General features: G+C 48.5%; 1 protein-coding gene across 2 annotated transcripts in view; it reads right to left on the reverse strand.

Annotated features, from left to right (window-relative positions):
• The window catches only part of RFX4 (regulatory factor X4), a gene marked incomplete at both ends in the record, with an annotated part of 108838 nt that overhangs the window by 35757 nt on the left and 57642 nt on the right, over window positions 1-15439 (reverse strand). The window contains 6 exons of one of the 2 annotated variants that reach the window (XM_084255784.1): window positions 55-113; window positions 2029-2129; window positions 6871-7034; window positions 9918-9995; window positions 11348-11561; window positions 13349-13614. In XM_084255784.1, coding sequence (XP_084111910.1) covers window positions 55-113; window positions 2029-2129; window positions 6871-7034; window positions 9918-9995; window positions 11348-11561; window positions 13349-13443 — 711 coding nt within the window. Of the gene's footprint in view, window positions 1-54; window positions 114-2028; window positions 2130-6870; window positions 7035-9917; window positions 9996-11347; window positions 11562-13348; window positions 13615-15439 lie in introns of those variants that run through there. The other variant, XM_084255783.1, reaches the window with a different exon arrangement.

The raw sequence follows: 15439 nt of genomic DNA on the forward strand, positions 1-15439 counted from the left end.
CCCTTACTTGCACGGATTTAACAGCAGTTAGAACACGTAACTCAGGACAGCTACCTGGCACAGGTGATTTAGTGACGTTTGCCGTCTCAGGATTTGGGAAAACCTTCTCGACACTGCAAGAAGAAAAGAGTCAGTTTGAAATATCTGCATGCTTTTTGGGCTGACCCTGGATTTTCCTGGTTTGCAGAAACCATCGTCCTTGTTTGCCTGCACTTTCATGCACCCACCAGCGAAACCCTGCATTTGATTCTTTGTTCCCACATTCAGTCTTGACAACTATCTCCTAATGGCCATACTTGGGGTACATATTTCAAAGTCAGTCGCGCGCCACGCTGGCAGGTGTGAGAACTTGTGTCGCCAATCAACCGTGAATAAGAGCAATTATTTACTTGTCTTTCATTTGGCTAATTGCAAGCTCAATCACTTCTCCCCATAAATAATTGCAGGAATCAAGTGGAAGGTTTGCAGGAGGCCCTTTAAGAAGTACTAGATCTCACAGAGAACCATGATTGCCCCTGAGCGGTGCGGTGCGGGGTGTGGAGGGGCGGGGGGGGGGGGGGGGGAATGCTCCTGCCCCTGGATCTGGCTTTGCAGCCACAATCTGTCATGTTTATCAGGTGATTGCATGTTTGGGTGAGCGTGATCCCCATGTGGGCATAACAGACTGATAATTAGCACCGGGGTGATCTTGTAGCTGTGGATTTCGAAGCAGACTGCCACGTGCCTGCCCGAGGTCTCCATTCCAGAGTCAACAGGAGAGGTGTGTGTTTCCTCTCATCCCTGGGTCGCCCCCTGGCCCCCCCGGGAGGAGAGGCTTCCTCCAGGCACCCACAGGCAGAAGGTCCGACAAACCTCCCCGCTGCCCACTTTCATGGGCTTTGTTCTGTCGGCACAACCAAAACGGGAGCGGCGCATTCTTCTCATTAATTTCTGAACTGGTCAAGAAACAGACATTTCCCTGGGATTATTCTAATTTGTACTCGGAGCCAGCTGGGTTTGAAAAACTAGGGTGTGGGGTGGAAGAGCAGGGGAGGGGGCGGGCTGGGGGGACAGATGAACTTCTAATTTTCCAGGCTGATCAATCGTTAATCCCTCTCCTTAATTACTTTTTCTTTAACTTTGTGATGTGGAATTTAGTGCTACTGAAAAGAAAAGAACTGAGCTCCGTGAAATAAAGCAGGCTTTATCAATAGGTGATGGGCACGGCAGGCGGCCTCAAAGCACGTCTGAAAGGGCTCCCTTTGCCTGTGGAGAGAAGGTAATTTGATCTCCTTCATTTTCCTCACTGGCACGTATGTCGGGCACCAGTGGCAAGCTGTCTTCCAGTGGGGCTTTAAAGACATATACCTTAAAGCTCTGTTTGGCCTAAAATCATTTCATCTCTGTCTAACAGCTCGTGAGTCTCCCCACCAGCCCGGACACACCCAAACAGAGAAACAGGACCAGGATTCTCAGGCAAGACCAAAGGGGGGGGGGGGTAGCAGGGCATGCGTGGAGATGCTCAGAGGAGCAAGATTCACTGTCCCAATCCCCTGATGAGAAATATTAATTTGGCTTTCTAATCAGGCAGAGAGTTAAATACCTAAAGGCCTGAAATTTCCTGTCTTCTCCTATTACCAGCCAGGAGCCCCTGGGACACCTGAGTTTTGGGTCAGGGAGGCCTGAGTCACCAGCTGCCGGCTTGTGAGGCTCTGGGGATGTGTCTTTCCTCTCGGAGCCTAGTCTGTAGAATAGGGGTACTATTTCCTACAACACAGGGCGACATCGGAATTCAGTGAGAAACGGAGAATGGCGCTGATGCACCTGGGGGACCTAGGGGCACCTCCTGGCCCCACTGAGCACCACCTCCCTATGAAAGGAGGGGTGTCGCTCAAAATAAACACTTTGTGATCATAAGTGAGTTAATGCACGTAAATGCTTAGGCCAAGAGTAAAGGGCAACTATGATTATTATTATTATACTAACAACCTTTGTGAAATGTTTGGCACTGAAACGTCCTCCCTCCCTGCTCCCAAGCTCGGTACTTACATTCAAACTTGATGTTTCGCAGATTTTCTGGGAGGTCATGGAGAGCCACTTTAAGCCACTCGTCCAGCTGCTTGGCAAACTTCCTGATCACCTGAGTTAGGCTAGAAAAAGAAATAGTCTTAAGTGCCTCTGTGCTGCCCCAGCCTCTCTACAGAGCCCTGTGGGTTTTATTTTCCCTAATCGGGTCTGGGCGCCATGCACGGCAGCAGCCTCGGAGAGCAGGCCGGCAGCCCCCGCCCTGTGGAGAGCTGACGGGGCTGAGAAGGGCACCCACAGAATGTGCCCGGTGCCAGCGCCGCTCCACCAGGGAGAAGCCACAGACACTCATGTGGGGAGAAGGCCGCTGGGAGGCTTGGCGGCCTCTGGAACTCTTCCTGCGAGTAAAACGCCATCCTTGGTGTTTCTGAAGAGCCTGGTGTGATGGGTGAAGACAGCGGGCTGTAGGCCTGAGACAGTCATTTTGCAATGGCCTCTCCTCATGATGCCCACTCCTGTGGAGGCCCCCAAGAGGAGCAGGAGCCCCATCAGCAGCACACGCCCTGCTGCCCGCCCAGCCTGGACCAGGCTTCCCAAACAGCGTGCCACTGGTGGGAACTGGGAAGCAACGGGGTGTTTTTAAACTGGCAGGCAACCCTGACGTGGACCTTGAAACACATCCAGAAAATTAAGGACCATTTTGGGACAGGAGGTAGGAGGGGCTAGAGGGGTTAAGAGTTGAGGGGGTAGTAGGTTGCAACATGAGACAGAAGTTTGGAGTTGAGAGAACATTGAACGCTGTTTTCAAGCTCTCACCATCAAAATCACTACTCTTAGCCCCAGATCCGGCTTCCTCCCTGATGTCCTTCTGGGTCATGCTGGCCACAGAGAGCTCTCTCCACGCTGGCCATCCACATCGTCCTTGCCTGCCACCAACGCCTGGCCTGGCCTGCTTCAGGGTGCCCTCGACTCTCCACTCCCGACATGCTCTGCCCCTCTCCCACCCCCTTCCTAATAGAATCAAGGAGTCATCCCGCCCTTGCCCCAAGACTCACCTCCTCCTCACCCTCACCGCCTCGAGAGATTACCATACAGACACCCCTTCTCCGGCACAAATTTTCCTCTCTCCTGGATCACTCCCCTCATCATTTAATGCAATCCAAAATGTCTCACTTTAAAGAGAAGCCTCATTTCCTCCCTGTCTCCTCAAGCTACCACCAGCTTCCTTCCACTCCACAGACATACACTTTCAAAGAGCTGTCCCTGTCAGGAAACACAGCCGCCACGACCCCCCATTGCCTAGTTTGCTAGTTCTTCCTAGTTCAGCCCTGGGCCCTCTTAGCACACTGTGTGCCTTCCCTGGAGGGTGCCCAGGCCGACAACTTGACCCTCTGCGCTCACTGTTAGATCTCTGGCACAGAGGTCTTTTGAACGCCAGGCCAGATGCATACAGAGGCAAGTCCACTGAGTGGTCCCAAAAGCACTTCAAATGCAAAATGTCCAAACAAAATTCCTCATTTCCCCTTCAGACCTGGTTCTTCTATTGCATTGCCTGCTTCAAAGTACACTCCCTACTTTCTATCAGGTGCTTAATAAATGTCAAAAAACTACTGATTGCACCAAAATGACTGCATGTATATACAGCAAAGTTCAAAAAACAGTTACCAGCTAGTTGCACACTGAGTCCAACTTCTAAGTGAGAAGATTTCTCGGAGCACCTTACTGCTCTTGGCAGGAGTCATAAGTTAGAGACCTGCCTCAGGGCTGCTGGGCGACCAGGGAGCAGCCTGCTGTGCTCGCCTGACACATGGCCTGGAGGCATTACTTGCAGATGAACTGGGGGAGCAGCCTTTGGAGCAGAGGGTCAACAGCAGGACTGTGGACAGAGTCTTTCATTTAGTGTAATTTTTTGATTTTTATGAGGCTGAAGAAAAGCAGAGATTCAGCCCGGAAAGGATTCTATTTTGGGACTTAAGGCTGCCGGTCTGTTGGGAGTAAGGTAAACATCCAGGCTGTTGAGCCCTGGTGTGGAAGGAGCAGGTGGGGAGCTGGCCTCAGGAACCCCCAGTGTGGGAGATGCATCTGGCCGGTGACGCTCACTGACACCCCCTTATCAGACACTCTTGTCTTCACTACTGTGCGCCCAGCTGACCCATCCCTGGCTACTGCCTCCCCAGGCAGGCATTCCCAGGCCCACCCCACTCTGCTGGCGACAGTTTCTCCCCCACTTTGTGTGCAAGATGCCCATATTCAGAGCTCCAGCTCCAGCCCTTCTGCGCCTTAACTCCTCACTTGCAGCCTCCTCATGACCTCCAGCAGTGGCACTGAAACAGCAGCAGCAGCAGGGAAAGGGCAGCTACCTGTCACTGCATGCAGTGGGCCAAACTCTAAACACTTCATACGTGTTTCCTCATTTAATCCTCACATCAACCCTGTTGTTAGTCTCAGCAGAGAGGTGAGAATCAGAGGCTCAGAGAAGTTATTTGTCCAAGGAGGTGCAGCATGTAAATGGGAGAGCCACGCCCCACGCCCAGACCTCTCTGGCCCCAAAGCCTGGGCTCACAGCTGTCACCTGGCTGCGGTGTCTGGGGATGACACTGCTGCACCTTCAGAGGCCATGTCACTTATTAAAATGACAAACCAACCTGCACTAACACAGTTGATGTAGAAAACTAAGAGACCACAGGGAAATCCTAAAAGAGGAAAGCAAGGATGAGGAGTTAGCCCTACCAAATATGTTAAACTACATTTAAAAGCACAAACTTAAAACAGGGTGACCCTGGACTATGAGGATGCAGAACTATCAATGGCATATGTTGAAACAGCCCCAATACATATAGGACCTACTAAATAAAAAAAGGGGACATCTGAAATCTGTGATGAAAACATGGAATAATTAACATATGGTATTGGGACAACAGGTCAGTGGCTGGGTGGGGGGAAAAGAAGCCATTCCAAATGAGCAAAAATTCAAAGTTCAAAATTAAACCATAAAGATAGAGGGCTAAACCCTGAGGAAGTATAATTGGATTAGAGAAGGCTTAAAAACTATGATACAAATCCAGAAGGCATAAAATCAAGGGCTGATAATTTCAACTCCATAAATACATTTCTGTACATCAAAAACAAAAAGAACCACCAAATAAAAAAATAATTGCAACTCTTATCACCAATAAATGATTAATACCCTTAATAAATAAGAGCTCCCACAAATCAAGAAGGAAAACATCAACCACCAAATAGAAAAAGTCAAAGGATTAGAATTTATGGGAACAGAAGTACAAATTACTCAAAGGCATAGTCAATTTGATTAATAAGATAAATGGAACTTTAAAAAAACTTCACTGGGAAAAGTTTGTCACTTATCCTCCGAACCAGGAATGAAGCCCTCTAGGCGTTTATCCTGCACAGATACTCCATGTGGTAGGATGAATGATGCCTTAAGACATGTCCACCTGGGAACACGGAGGTGGCTTTGTCTAGGAAAAAGGCCTTTGCAGATGCAATTAAGGAACCTGAGCTAAGATCTTGGGTTAGCTGCGTGGGCCTTCAGTGCAATGGCGAGTGTCCTTACAAGAGACAGAGCCACCCAGACTGCAAATCTTATAAGCATGGAGGCAGAGACCAGAGCGATGTATATCTACAAGCTCACACCACCAAGGCCTGCTGGCAGCCACCGGAAGCTGGGAGACTGGCATAAAACAGACCCTCCCACCAAGTCTCTGGAAGAAACCAACCCTGCCAACACCTTGATTTCAGATGTCTGGTCTCAACAACTCTAGAAGAATAAATTTCGGTTGTTTTAAGCCAGTCAGTCCTAGGAAAAGAATGCAGTGCTCTCCACCATGAACAAGAATGTCCTCAAACAGCCTTGTTTGTAGTGGATCAAGACTGGAAACAGCAAGACAGTGGATTAAAGTCAATACAGTGGAGCAGTATGCAGGTGTACAAAAGCAAACAGAGGGCTCTCTGTGGGTACTCTCTGTAACAGTTCCCATGCTGCTCGAGGCAGGAGAGTTTATTAGGGACACATCGTAAAAGTGTGGACCAACACGTGGCACCCGACACGTGCTGCAACCTGGGGTTGGGCAGTTGGATTCTCACCCCACTGTGCCCAAAGGACAACCTGGAAGGAGAGAGGCTTCGTGGGAGGGGGGTGAGCCTGGTGGAGGTACAAGGCCAGCTGAAGGTGACCTCACAGGGAGGAAGGCAGAGAGTCAACCTCCCAGCCTCACTCTTCTCACTTCTTCCCTCCCTGCGAGCTCCCTCCTGGCCATGCCCCACACCCTCCATTTGGCTGATCCCACTGGAAGCCAGAAGGAAGGGGAGTCCTGGGTTGTGCTCTACGTGGCCCACTCCCCAGGGAAACAGCAGCACGCAGAATGGCGGGGAGTGCAGACAGAGGGGCAGGGGAACTGTTCAACATCACTTTTTTTTCTAATCCAGAACAGAGAATACAGTGAGTCACCATTTCAGTCAAAAGGAGAAAACATATATAATATGCTTTAGTTACCTGTGCATAGCAGATCTGGATGGGCCCCCAAGAAAACGATTATATCTGGTGCTCTGGGAAGAAACCAGGGCGTCTGGGGGACAAGAGTGGAGGGACACTTGACACTGATACCATATTTAATTCTGAACCATGCAAATGGTGCCAAATAACTTTTAAAAGTCCAATACGAATGGTCTTTACGAGGGAGGGCCCAAAAGCGAGTGATTATGTTTCCCATCTCCGAATCATGTACAGTGTTATAAACCAATGTCACTTCAATAAAAAACACATTAAAAAATAAAAATTCTGAGACGGGGGAGAGAGAGAGAGAGAGAGCGAGAGAGAGAGAGCAGTAACCCAGCCCCAGGTCCCACCTGTCGGGCAGCGCCTGCAGCACGGTGGGCATCAGCACCCCGGAGATAGCTTTGTAGAGGATGGAGTCACACACACCCACGATGTTGACCACGGCAGAGGAGCCCAGCACAGGCAGCATGTGGGGCGGCATTCCTTGCCAAAAGTGCAGAAGGAAACTTTGAACCTGTATTGACCCACAGAGAGAACAGCCACGAGGTTACATGGGGTCCTCCCAATGGAGTCCTGGGCTCTGCCAAGGCCAACCCAAGTGTGCCCTACTGTCATTTCCTCCCCCTGCAGCGGCAGCGGCTGCCCCAGCCTGGTGTGGCCAAGTAGACCCTGGAAGGGCCTCTTGTCCCAAGTCTTACCCCGCCCCTCGGTGCTGCTGGGAGGAGAACCCTGTCGCCTAGCGGCCTAGGGGCTCCTCTGCCTCCAACTCAGGGCTGCCTGTTGACCTATTTGGCCTTGAGGCTTACTATGGTCTGGGAAAGGTTTGTTTTGTTTGTTTTAAAGCTCAAAGCACTTTACTTGCTATTCTTTGGGCCTGTTGGTGCTCCGGGGCCTAGGCTGTTCTAGGAAAGAAGGGAATCATGTGGAATTGCCGGTAAGAGGAATATGTCTGGAAGGAAGGTGAATAGGAACCACAAACAAATCTCCTGACTCAAACTTGTACACTAAGAGCTGGATAAAGGGCAAAGGCCCCTTCAATCCAGGTCCCGCCATCTTGCCAAAGAGCTCTGGCCAGATGCCGCTATCTTGGGATGCCAGATTGGCAGTGTCTAGGGGGGAAGCTCTGTGGCGCTGCCACCCCAGCCACTGGCATGGAACAGAGTGAGGCAGGTGCTCAACAACAGAGTCCCACCTGCTGATGTGATACGGGAGAACTCGGGCTGGACCACTGACCAACAAACAGCAAGTGGATGTCCAAAGCACAGAACATCTTGAGGCCCTCCTCCTTTCACCGTGAGAGTTGGAGGTCAGACAGAGAGCAGGGCTGGGTGAGTTTCCTCACCTGTGAGATGGGGCTAAAAGTAGCATTTGCTACATAGGTTTTGGCAAAGATTCCTAAAACGTATTTACTACAGCGCTTGGCTCATGGCAGATGCTCATTGAAGGTCAGTGGCTGTTGTTCTATCCTAGGGACACTACCAGGACCAAGAAGTCAGCGTATTGCCCTAGAGATGTGAGACACCCTTGCCTCTCAGGACGTCACCCAGCCAGGAACACCATGTGCTCTGTCCTCGGGACGCCTGTGGTGGCTACCGGTGTGACCTGGGCCTGAAGACACCATGGCTGTTGGACAAGGTACATGTCCCCCAGAAGACCTTCCACTGTCCCCTGACCCTAGCTGGCCCTTGAAAACTGGCCTCAGGCAAGTTCCTGGACTTCCCTGTCTGTCCTTCCAGCCCTAAGTGAGAGGCTCTACCCAGCTGATTCCTAAGATTTGGTAGATTCTAAACACACTTGTCTTTTCTGAGCTCGCCTTGCATTCAGCCGTACCTACTCTTTTTTTTTTTTTTTTTTTAAATGAACAGTCAGTTTCTAGCAGAAATTCTGGAAAAAAATCAGCACTGTGTAGGTTAAAACAAATCTGTGGAAAATCAGTCTTTAGCAGGCAAGCCTGTTTCAGGGCTGTTCAGGAGGCACGGGGAGCCCTGATTAGCTTTGTAGAGGGCGTGTTTTCCAGTTTTGATCTATCCTCAGCATCGCAGACCATTTCATACCCAATAGCATCAGTTCCTTGAGCAAGAAGGTAAGGGAAGGAGGGAGAACCAGCAGCAACCAGCCTGCCAACCAAGAACGTTCCCCAAGGGACGGTGACACACGTGACAAATGCATTTCTAACACTTTAAGATTCAGGGGTTGTTTGTTCCAGAAACCAGTTGCCTTAACCAATCATGAATCACTCTTTGCCCCCATCTCAGTGACCTTTGGGATGTAAGACACAGCAGACAACACTATTTTTTTTCTTTAAAAAAAAAAAAAAACACACACACTTAAATGGTTGCCCAAGGAATTTGGGAGTTTTTTTGTTTTTTTAATCAAATAAAGAAAAGTCAAGGAGAAGGAGAGTCATCTACCAGCATGCCGCTCTCCCTGCCAGGCCTGTGGCTGCGAGCCCATGCCAGCGCCGCGCGGGGACTGCGTGCAGTGACACACGCGTGCAGGAGCCAACACACTGGCTGCTGGGACACTCGGCCGGGGAGGTAGACAATGCAGAGGAGTAGGGTGCCCTGCACGCCTTCCCCTCCAGTGACTGATACACACACACACACACACACACACACACACAGTAAAACACACACAAAGGCAATCTCTGGGATTTCTTCCACTAGTTAACTATTAGTTTTTATAGCCCTTTGAGAGCCTGCATTATCTTCCCTCAAATTGAATGTCCACACCCAGCCCCATGGTGGTTTTTTGCCTGCAAGGCATTTTCTTTAAACAGAAAAAAGCCTCAGGTTTCTGGGGTGACACTGTGGTCTTTTGCCATACCAAAATACTCTTTCAGATGGCATTTTAGGCAAGATTTTATTGTCTCTCTGGTTATGTAAGTGGTGCTTTAATCTTTTATTTCTCCTCTCCATTCTTAAACTGTAACATTTTAAAATAAAAACAAAATGGACTTCCATTGTCTACCTTCCAAGATGGCCCAACTAATAGGATTTGCTAGATACATGGCTCACACCTTGAGACTGGAAGGGAAACAGCACCAAATGTGCTGAGTTTTAGGAAAGATTAAAACCAAACTGTGGGCTAGCTTTCCTCTGGTGTCTCTGATATAGTAATCCCAGGGGGATAGGTAACCTGGCAGAGTTGTCTTCCTAGTCAGCCAATTGGACAGGATGTGGTTGACCAGTTAGACCAAGGAAAAGGCCACACCCACGACTGTTCACACGTAAGGTCTGTAAAATGGGGATAATAGTGGTGTCTGCTTCCTAGGCTCACAGAGAGGAATAAAGGATTTCCAGAAGGGCTGGCACAGGCCAGGAGCTCATGAAATAGGAGCCAGTGTATTATGATATTTCCATACAGAGTCTTCACAGCTCAATACTTGGTGACCTACCTCATCAAAGTTGGCTCTTATTACAGTGTCCAGTATTCTTTGACAGTGTGTTCTGTACATCATAATAAAGGTAGAAACCTGTGGTAGGGAGAATCGACAACAAAGGCATATATTAATACATATCACCGTGCCCTTGGAAATTCAATTGTCAAGTTGCTTTGGCCCTGGTGTGGGGGTGAAATTGACTAACACTAGTCCCGTAAGTCACAAATGAGACTCCTCCAAAGCAGGTGGTGTCCCCTGGCTCTCAGCCCCCTCCTCCGAGCTCCCAGCACACCTGAGTGCATCTCCTACTCAGGCTCAGAGAGTGTCTCAGTTTCTCTGTCTGCCTCTAGTCTCCACCCCCTGAGACTGTGAGCTCTGGGACAGTAAAAATGGCATCTCATTCTTCCTTGTGTTTCCCACATTTGGAACAGTGCCTAGTGCATAGCAGAGGTTGGTAGGGTTTACTGAATTAAATTCTCCTCATCAGCTAAGATACTGAAAAGTAAAAACCCTGTGCATATTTATGAGAAGAGGTCTTTTTGCCAAAATAAAAAAAGACATCTGGAAATTCTCTGGAATCTGCGTTAGCAAAAGAATTTCATTTCCAGCTCCAGGAATATGAGAATTTTAAAGCCATGGTATAGGACACTTGTCTGTTGATTTAAAAAAAAAAAGAGATTTATCTAGTTCATGGAATTAAAGCATGCTTTATATACTTCTTGTTTCAGAACACAGACATGTGCTCCATATAAACCTAGCTTGCTGGACAAACAGATGTCTCTTCTCCCATTACAGCTGCATCTCTGGCTCCTGCTGCAATATGTAGACAGCAGAAGCTCAACACCACCACCCCAAACCACCCCTCACCCCGCCCTGTGCACTGGGTGGCATCAACAGAGGTGTGTTAGGGATGCGGGACCCAGGGAGAAGTCCCCAGATTTGTATTCCAAATAATTTCCTCCAAGTGCACAACTATCCAGACCATCTGATACTTGACAGCGTCTGCCCAGTCTGTGGGACTATGATCTGTGCAGCATGTGGGAGAATTAAAAAGGGATCCAGAGGAGAGAGGTCCTTCCCTCTTGAAAGGAGGCAGCGTGACATCACAGAAGGTGGGTAAGTAGGTGGGGAGATAAACTTAATGTTAGATCAGTACTATATTTGTCAAGTTCCAAGATGGGGCAGGGAATTCCATGGACCTCGTACACACTTACGTCACTGTGCTCACATTTGTCACACCCCATGGACCAATGCTGACCAAGAGAAGGAACTGAAGTCCACACTTTACTGAGATTTTCATTTTGTATTTTTATACTTACCATTTTGCAATGAAAGAAAGAGAGAGAGAGTGAGAGAGAGTATGTATGTGTGTGTGTGTATAAGAAAGAGAGGGAGGAAGAGACCAAGAAACCGCCCGTTCCCTGTAGCCCTTTGAACTCGGTCACCTTCTCTTCAGGCAGACTGGCTGGCAGATTTAAATCTTTGACGTTTGGAAACTCTGGCAGCAGTGTTCCGAGTTTGGACCGGGGTGAATACGCCACTGTCTGTTTGCTCACTTCTTTTTTGCCCGTCTCGCTCACCCAGGCAGCTCCTTTCTTGGAATACATCACATCATAGTATTGGGAGCTTTCCTTCACCGCAATGCCGTAGTAGTGGTACCTGGGCCACAAAGAGAGACCCACATGGGCTGTTATCAGGCCGGGATTCCTGAGCGGGAAGGGTAGGGGTGGGAGGGTGCCCAAGGTCAAGGACACTGGGCCCATCCTCCCTCGGCTATAAGAGTTAACTCTCCTCTAAGACTCAACATCTCTGAAATCTAGAATTAAGCCAAAGTTCCATGTTGCCAGCCATCAATCAGGCAGGTAAAAATAACCAAAATTGCCTCCTACAGAAAATGTTAAGTCAAATACTTTGCAAAGCAGAAGGGGGGTGAAAAATTTTCCATTTGTACTTAATATCTTATATCTAATGTGCCAGATGAGCTCCCAGAGGCTCCGCACTGGAATGTCCCCCACTGTGGGGTCCACAAGGAAGGGCGTGGATGTGACAGCTCAGTACCGACACCAACCTCCCGGGCCTAGCTTTTTCTTATCAATAAAAGGTAGTCTGAAAGCACTTGCATCTGTCCAAAGAGAAATTCAGTCCTTCAGTGGACACTGAATGTGAAACAAAGACAAGGACTTTGATTAACTCAAACTGGGCTTAACGCTAGCCATGTGGGAGGGGAGGGATTGGGGTCAGAATGGGGGGGCTGCAATTGTATGGGGAATATAACAATAAAATTTATAAAAAAAAATAAAAAATAAAAAAAAAATAAAATGCACTTTATGCATTAATCCAAGATTTGGATGTAACAAAGTTTAAAATTAGTTGTTTAGTATAGAAAAGTTGAATAAACCTTATATATTAAAAAAAAAAAAAAAAAGAATAACGGGGAATGGCGGCTGCACTTTGGAGTGCATCTACAACTTTCTGAGTTTTTGCTACATGCCACGCTTTGAATGCATCAACTTGCAAATTAACCCTGCAAAGTGAGGGTTATCACAGTCTTGATGTAGATGAAACAATGGGGGCAGGGAAACCCAAGTCATTTGCTCAAGGTCAGACAGCTGTCGAGGGGAGAGCAGGTTCCTGAACACAGGTCTGTGTGAGCACGAAGTACTGCCCAGGGCATTATAACTCTGCTACTTGTCTGAGTCACTTGCAGAGAGTAATAATAATACCAATCCCAGACCTACAGATCCGGAACGCGGGAATAGGGCCCAAGAGTCAGCACTGACACAAGCACCGACGGTAACTCTGGAGGCTTAAGCCTGCCTGATATCCGTGGCTCTGTGATTCCCCACACTGGAGAGACTGTCGTCATCTACCCTTATAAATACGATGCTTCTCACAGCAGCTAGCATGGTGCTAAGTGTTTTACACACATTACTGATTTAACCTCACAATAGCCCCCCTCCCACCTGCCACCCAGGAAGTTGAACTAATTATTATCCCATTTACAGACTGGGAAACTAAGGCCTAGGGGGACGAGGGTTTAACTGACAACCCGAGATCACCCAGAAAGTTGTGGAGACAGAAGATAAATCTGTAAAGTGCTCTTAGTCACTAAGCCAGTGATACTCAAATTTCACGAATAAGAAGAATCAGCGACAAAACATGTTGACATGCAGACATCACCCTCCTGCCTGAGATTCTCATTTAGCAGGTCTAGAGAAGACATTTACAACCACACAATCATACGGAATATGCACCACTCATGGACCGCACGCTCAGATGCTGTGTCACAGATGAACGGCTCTCCTCACGGACACAGGGCGGGTGGGGGTCAGAGAGTAAGATGAGAAATGAATGAGAAAGCCTACTGAGTCACGAGAGGGCTTCCCTGGGAGGAGAGAGACGAGCACACACAACCTCCCCTCTCCCTCCGCCCTGGCTCCAGATACCATTCTGTGATACTTCTGCTCAGCGGGCAAGCCGCCTCTATCTGGATGCCTCCAGGGACCAAGAACTCAGACCCTCCGAAGGCAGCCCAGTTCATTTTAAGTCGGTAGAGTTATCGGTTCTCAGGAAGTTCCTCTTTGTGTCGAGCTGATATCTGTCTTCTGTGCCTTCTACTCCCCAACTGTCATAACTGCCTCTCGGGCTCCCGGGCACCCCTTCTGCAGGGGGAGGGGACTGGTTCCGGGACTCCCAGAGCGCTCTGAGGTGGGAAGGCAGTTGGGGCCCACCTCCCTCACTTTACCGAGTCCCCCTTTATAATTTCCTAAGGTCAAATTGTAACAACATTTCCCCATCAAACCACTTTTGATTATTCAGTGAAGGTTGTTAAAATCAGCAATTACAGAGAAGCTACAGCTCTAGCAAAAGAGCCATAGCAATGACAGAGAGCACCAGCCCGCATCACTTCTGAGTGTTTCTATTTCAGTTCTGTGGGGCTATGGCCAGCGCTCCACTAACCCCCCCAGAGTTTATTCTGTCAAGGTGAATGCGCTGAGGGGTGTTTCTCAGTAAGGCTGAGGGGCAGGTTGGAGACTAGAGCTTCTTAGTAACTTTTAGACTGGTGGAAGGTCTGACCAACCTTGGAGAATTCTTACGGGGAGGATACAATGAGACTGAGCACACCCAATTTTAAAAGAAGATGTTGCCCAATTTGTCAACCTCTAGGTGAAAAAAGAGAGAAAAAGAACAAAAACAAACCCCAAAACAAGCTCTCACATTTTAGGAAATTTTCTACAAGTTTGCACAGGATGGAGAATCTTTCTGGGCCACATTTGCCATCTCTGCTCCCTCTCTCTGCCTATCTTTACCATCTGTTTCTACTCTTCTAGCTTAGAAATGGACAATATTGTGTTGGAGCCAGTGACTCTTCAAAGACCATGTGCTGGAGAAAAAGAATTCATTTCCACTCACGTTCTTCCAACCATTCACTTCTCTGCATGACGCTTCCACTGTCTGCCGTGTGCCAAGCACTGTGCTTGCCAGCAAACCCATAAGAAAGAATCTGGCATTTGTACCCCATACTCTGACCAAGGCTGAAGGCCCATTCTTAAACTAATAACCAGAATTTCTCATTATAAGTGACATTTTTGGTTTAGAATTGTTTTTCCTTAGTCGCCTTGGGAAATTATTATAAATTTATTCCAAACTGTTCCTTGTTCAGAAATTTTCTGTCCATCTCCTTGGAAATTGCCCCCCAGAGTTGCTAAGTCTCTCTCTCTCACACACACACACACACACACACACACACACACAAATTAGTCTCCTTTATTTCCAGGACTTTATCAAAAAGGGTTTTTTTTCCCAGTTTGATCAGCCACTTTCTTTACCTAACTTGACTCCACAGTTTACCGCCCTCACAGGATGGTGCTGCCCAGGGGTGACAGGAGGGGAGTGGCTGAGACACACACCTTTAAAACACCACTAAGGGACAAGTCTTGTGTGTCCTGTGGGGTGGCTGTTTTGTTTTTAAAGTCTCAGTATTTTACAAGGCACTATGTGCTGACCTGCTACTCTGCACGGTCACATGTTTGGCAACGCTGCGTAATGAGGCACCCTCTAGTGGATTCACCTGTGCATTAGCATAATGAAGGTTCTGAGAAGTCCTGGGGTACAAGGACCTACCTCGGCACCTGCCCAGCCAACAGGACCACCAGCCCTTTTTCACAGAACACCTATTGACACCCAACAATTTTCAATACACCCTGCAAGGCAAGTCCTGTAATTCTAAATTTTAGAGACACCCTAACAGCACAGTGTCCTTCCTGCCGCCCCCACCTACAGACAGGTGTGCATGCATCCTTCTCATGCCCCAGAAAGGGCTTCCAGGGCTACCCTTTCCAAACTAGGCCCCCGTCGCCCCGGCTTGTTATTTTCTATGTCAACTCTCGTCGTCTTAATTCCATTATTTTGTTCCGTCTGTCTCATGCAGAAGAATACATGACCCCATGTTCTTGCACTGAGCACCTGCTACTAAAACCTGGGGAGTGAGAGACCAGAGCTGGTGGGCTGGCTGGCCCAGGAAAGGGCAGCAGGAT

Source organism: Talpa europaea, assembly GCF_964194135.1.
Source record: "Talpa europaea genome assembly, chromosome: 15".
NCBI classification, from domain to species: domain Eukaryota; kingdom Metazoa; phylum Chordata; class Mammalia; order Eulipotyphla; family Talpidae; genus Talpa; species Talpa europaea.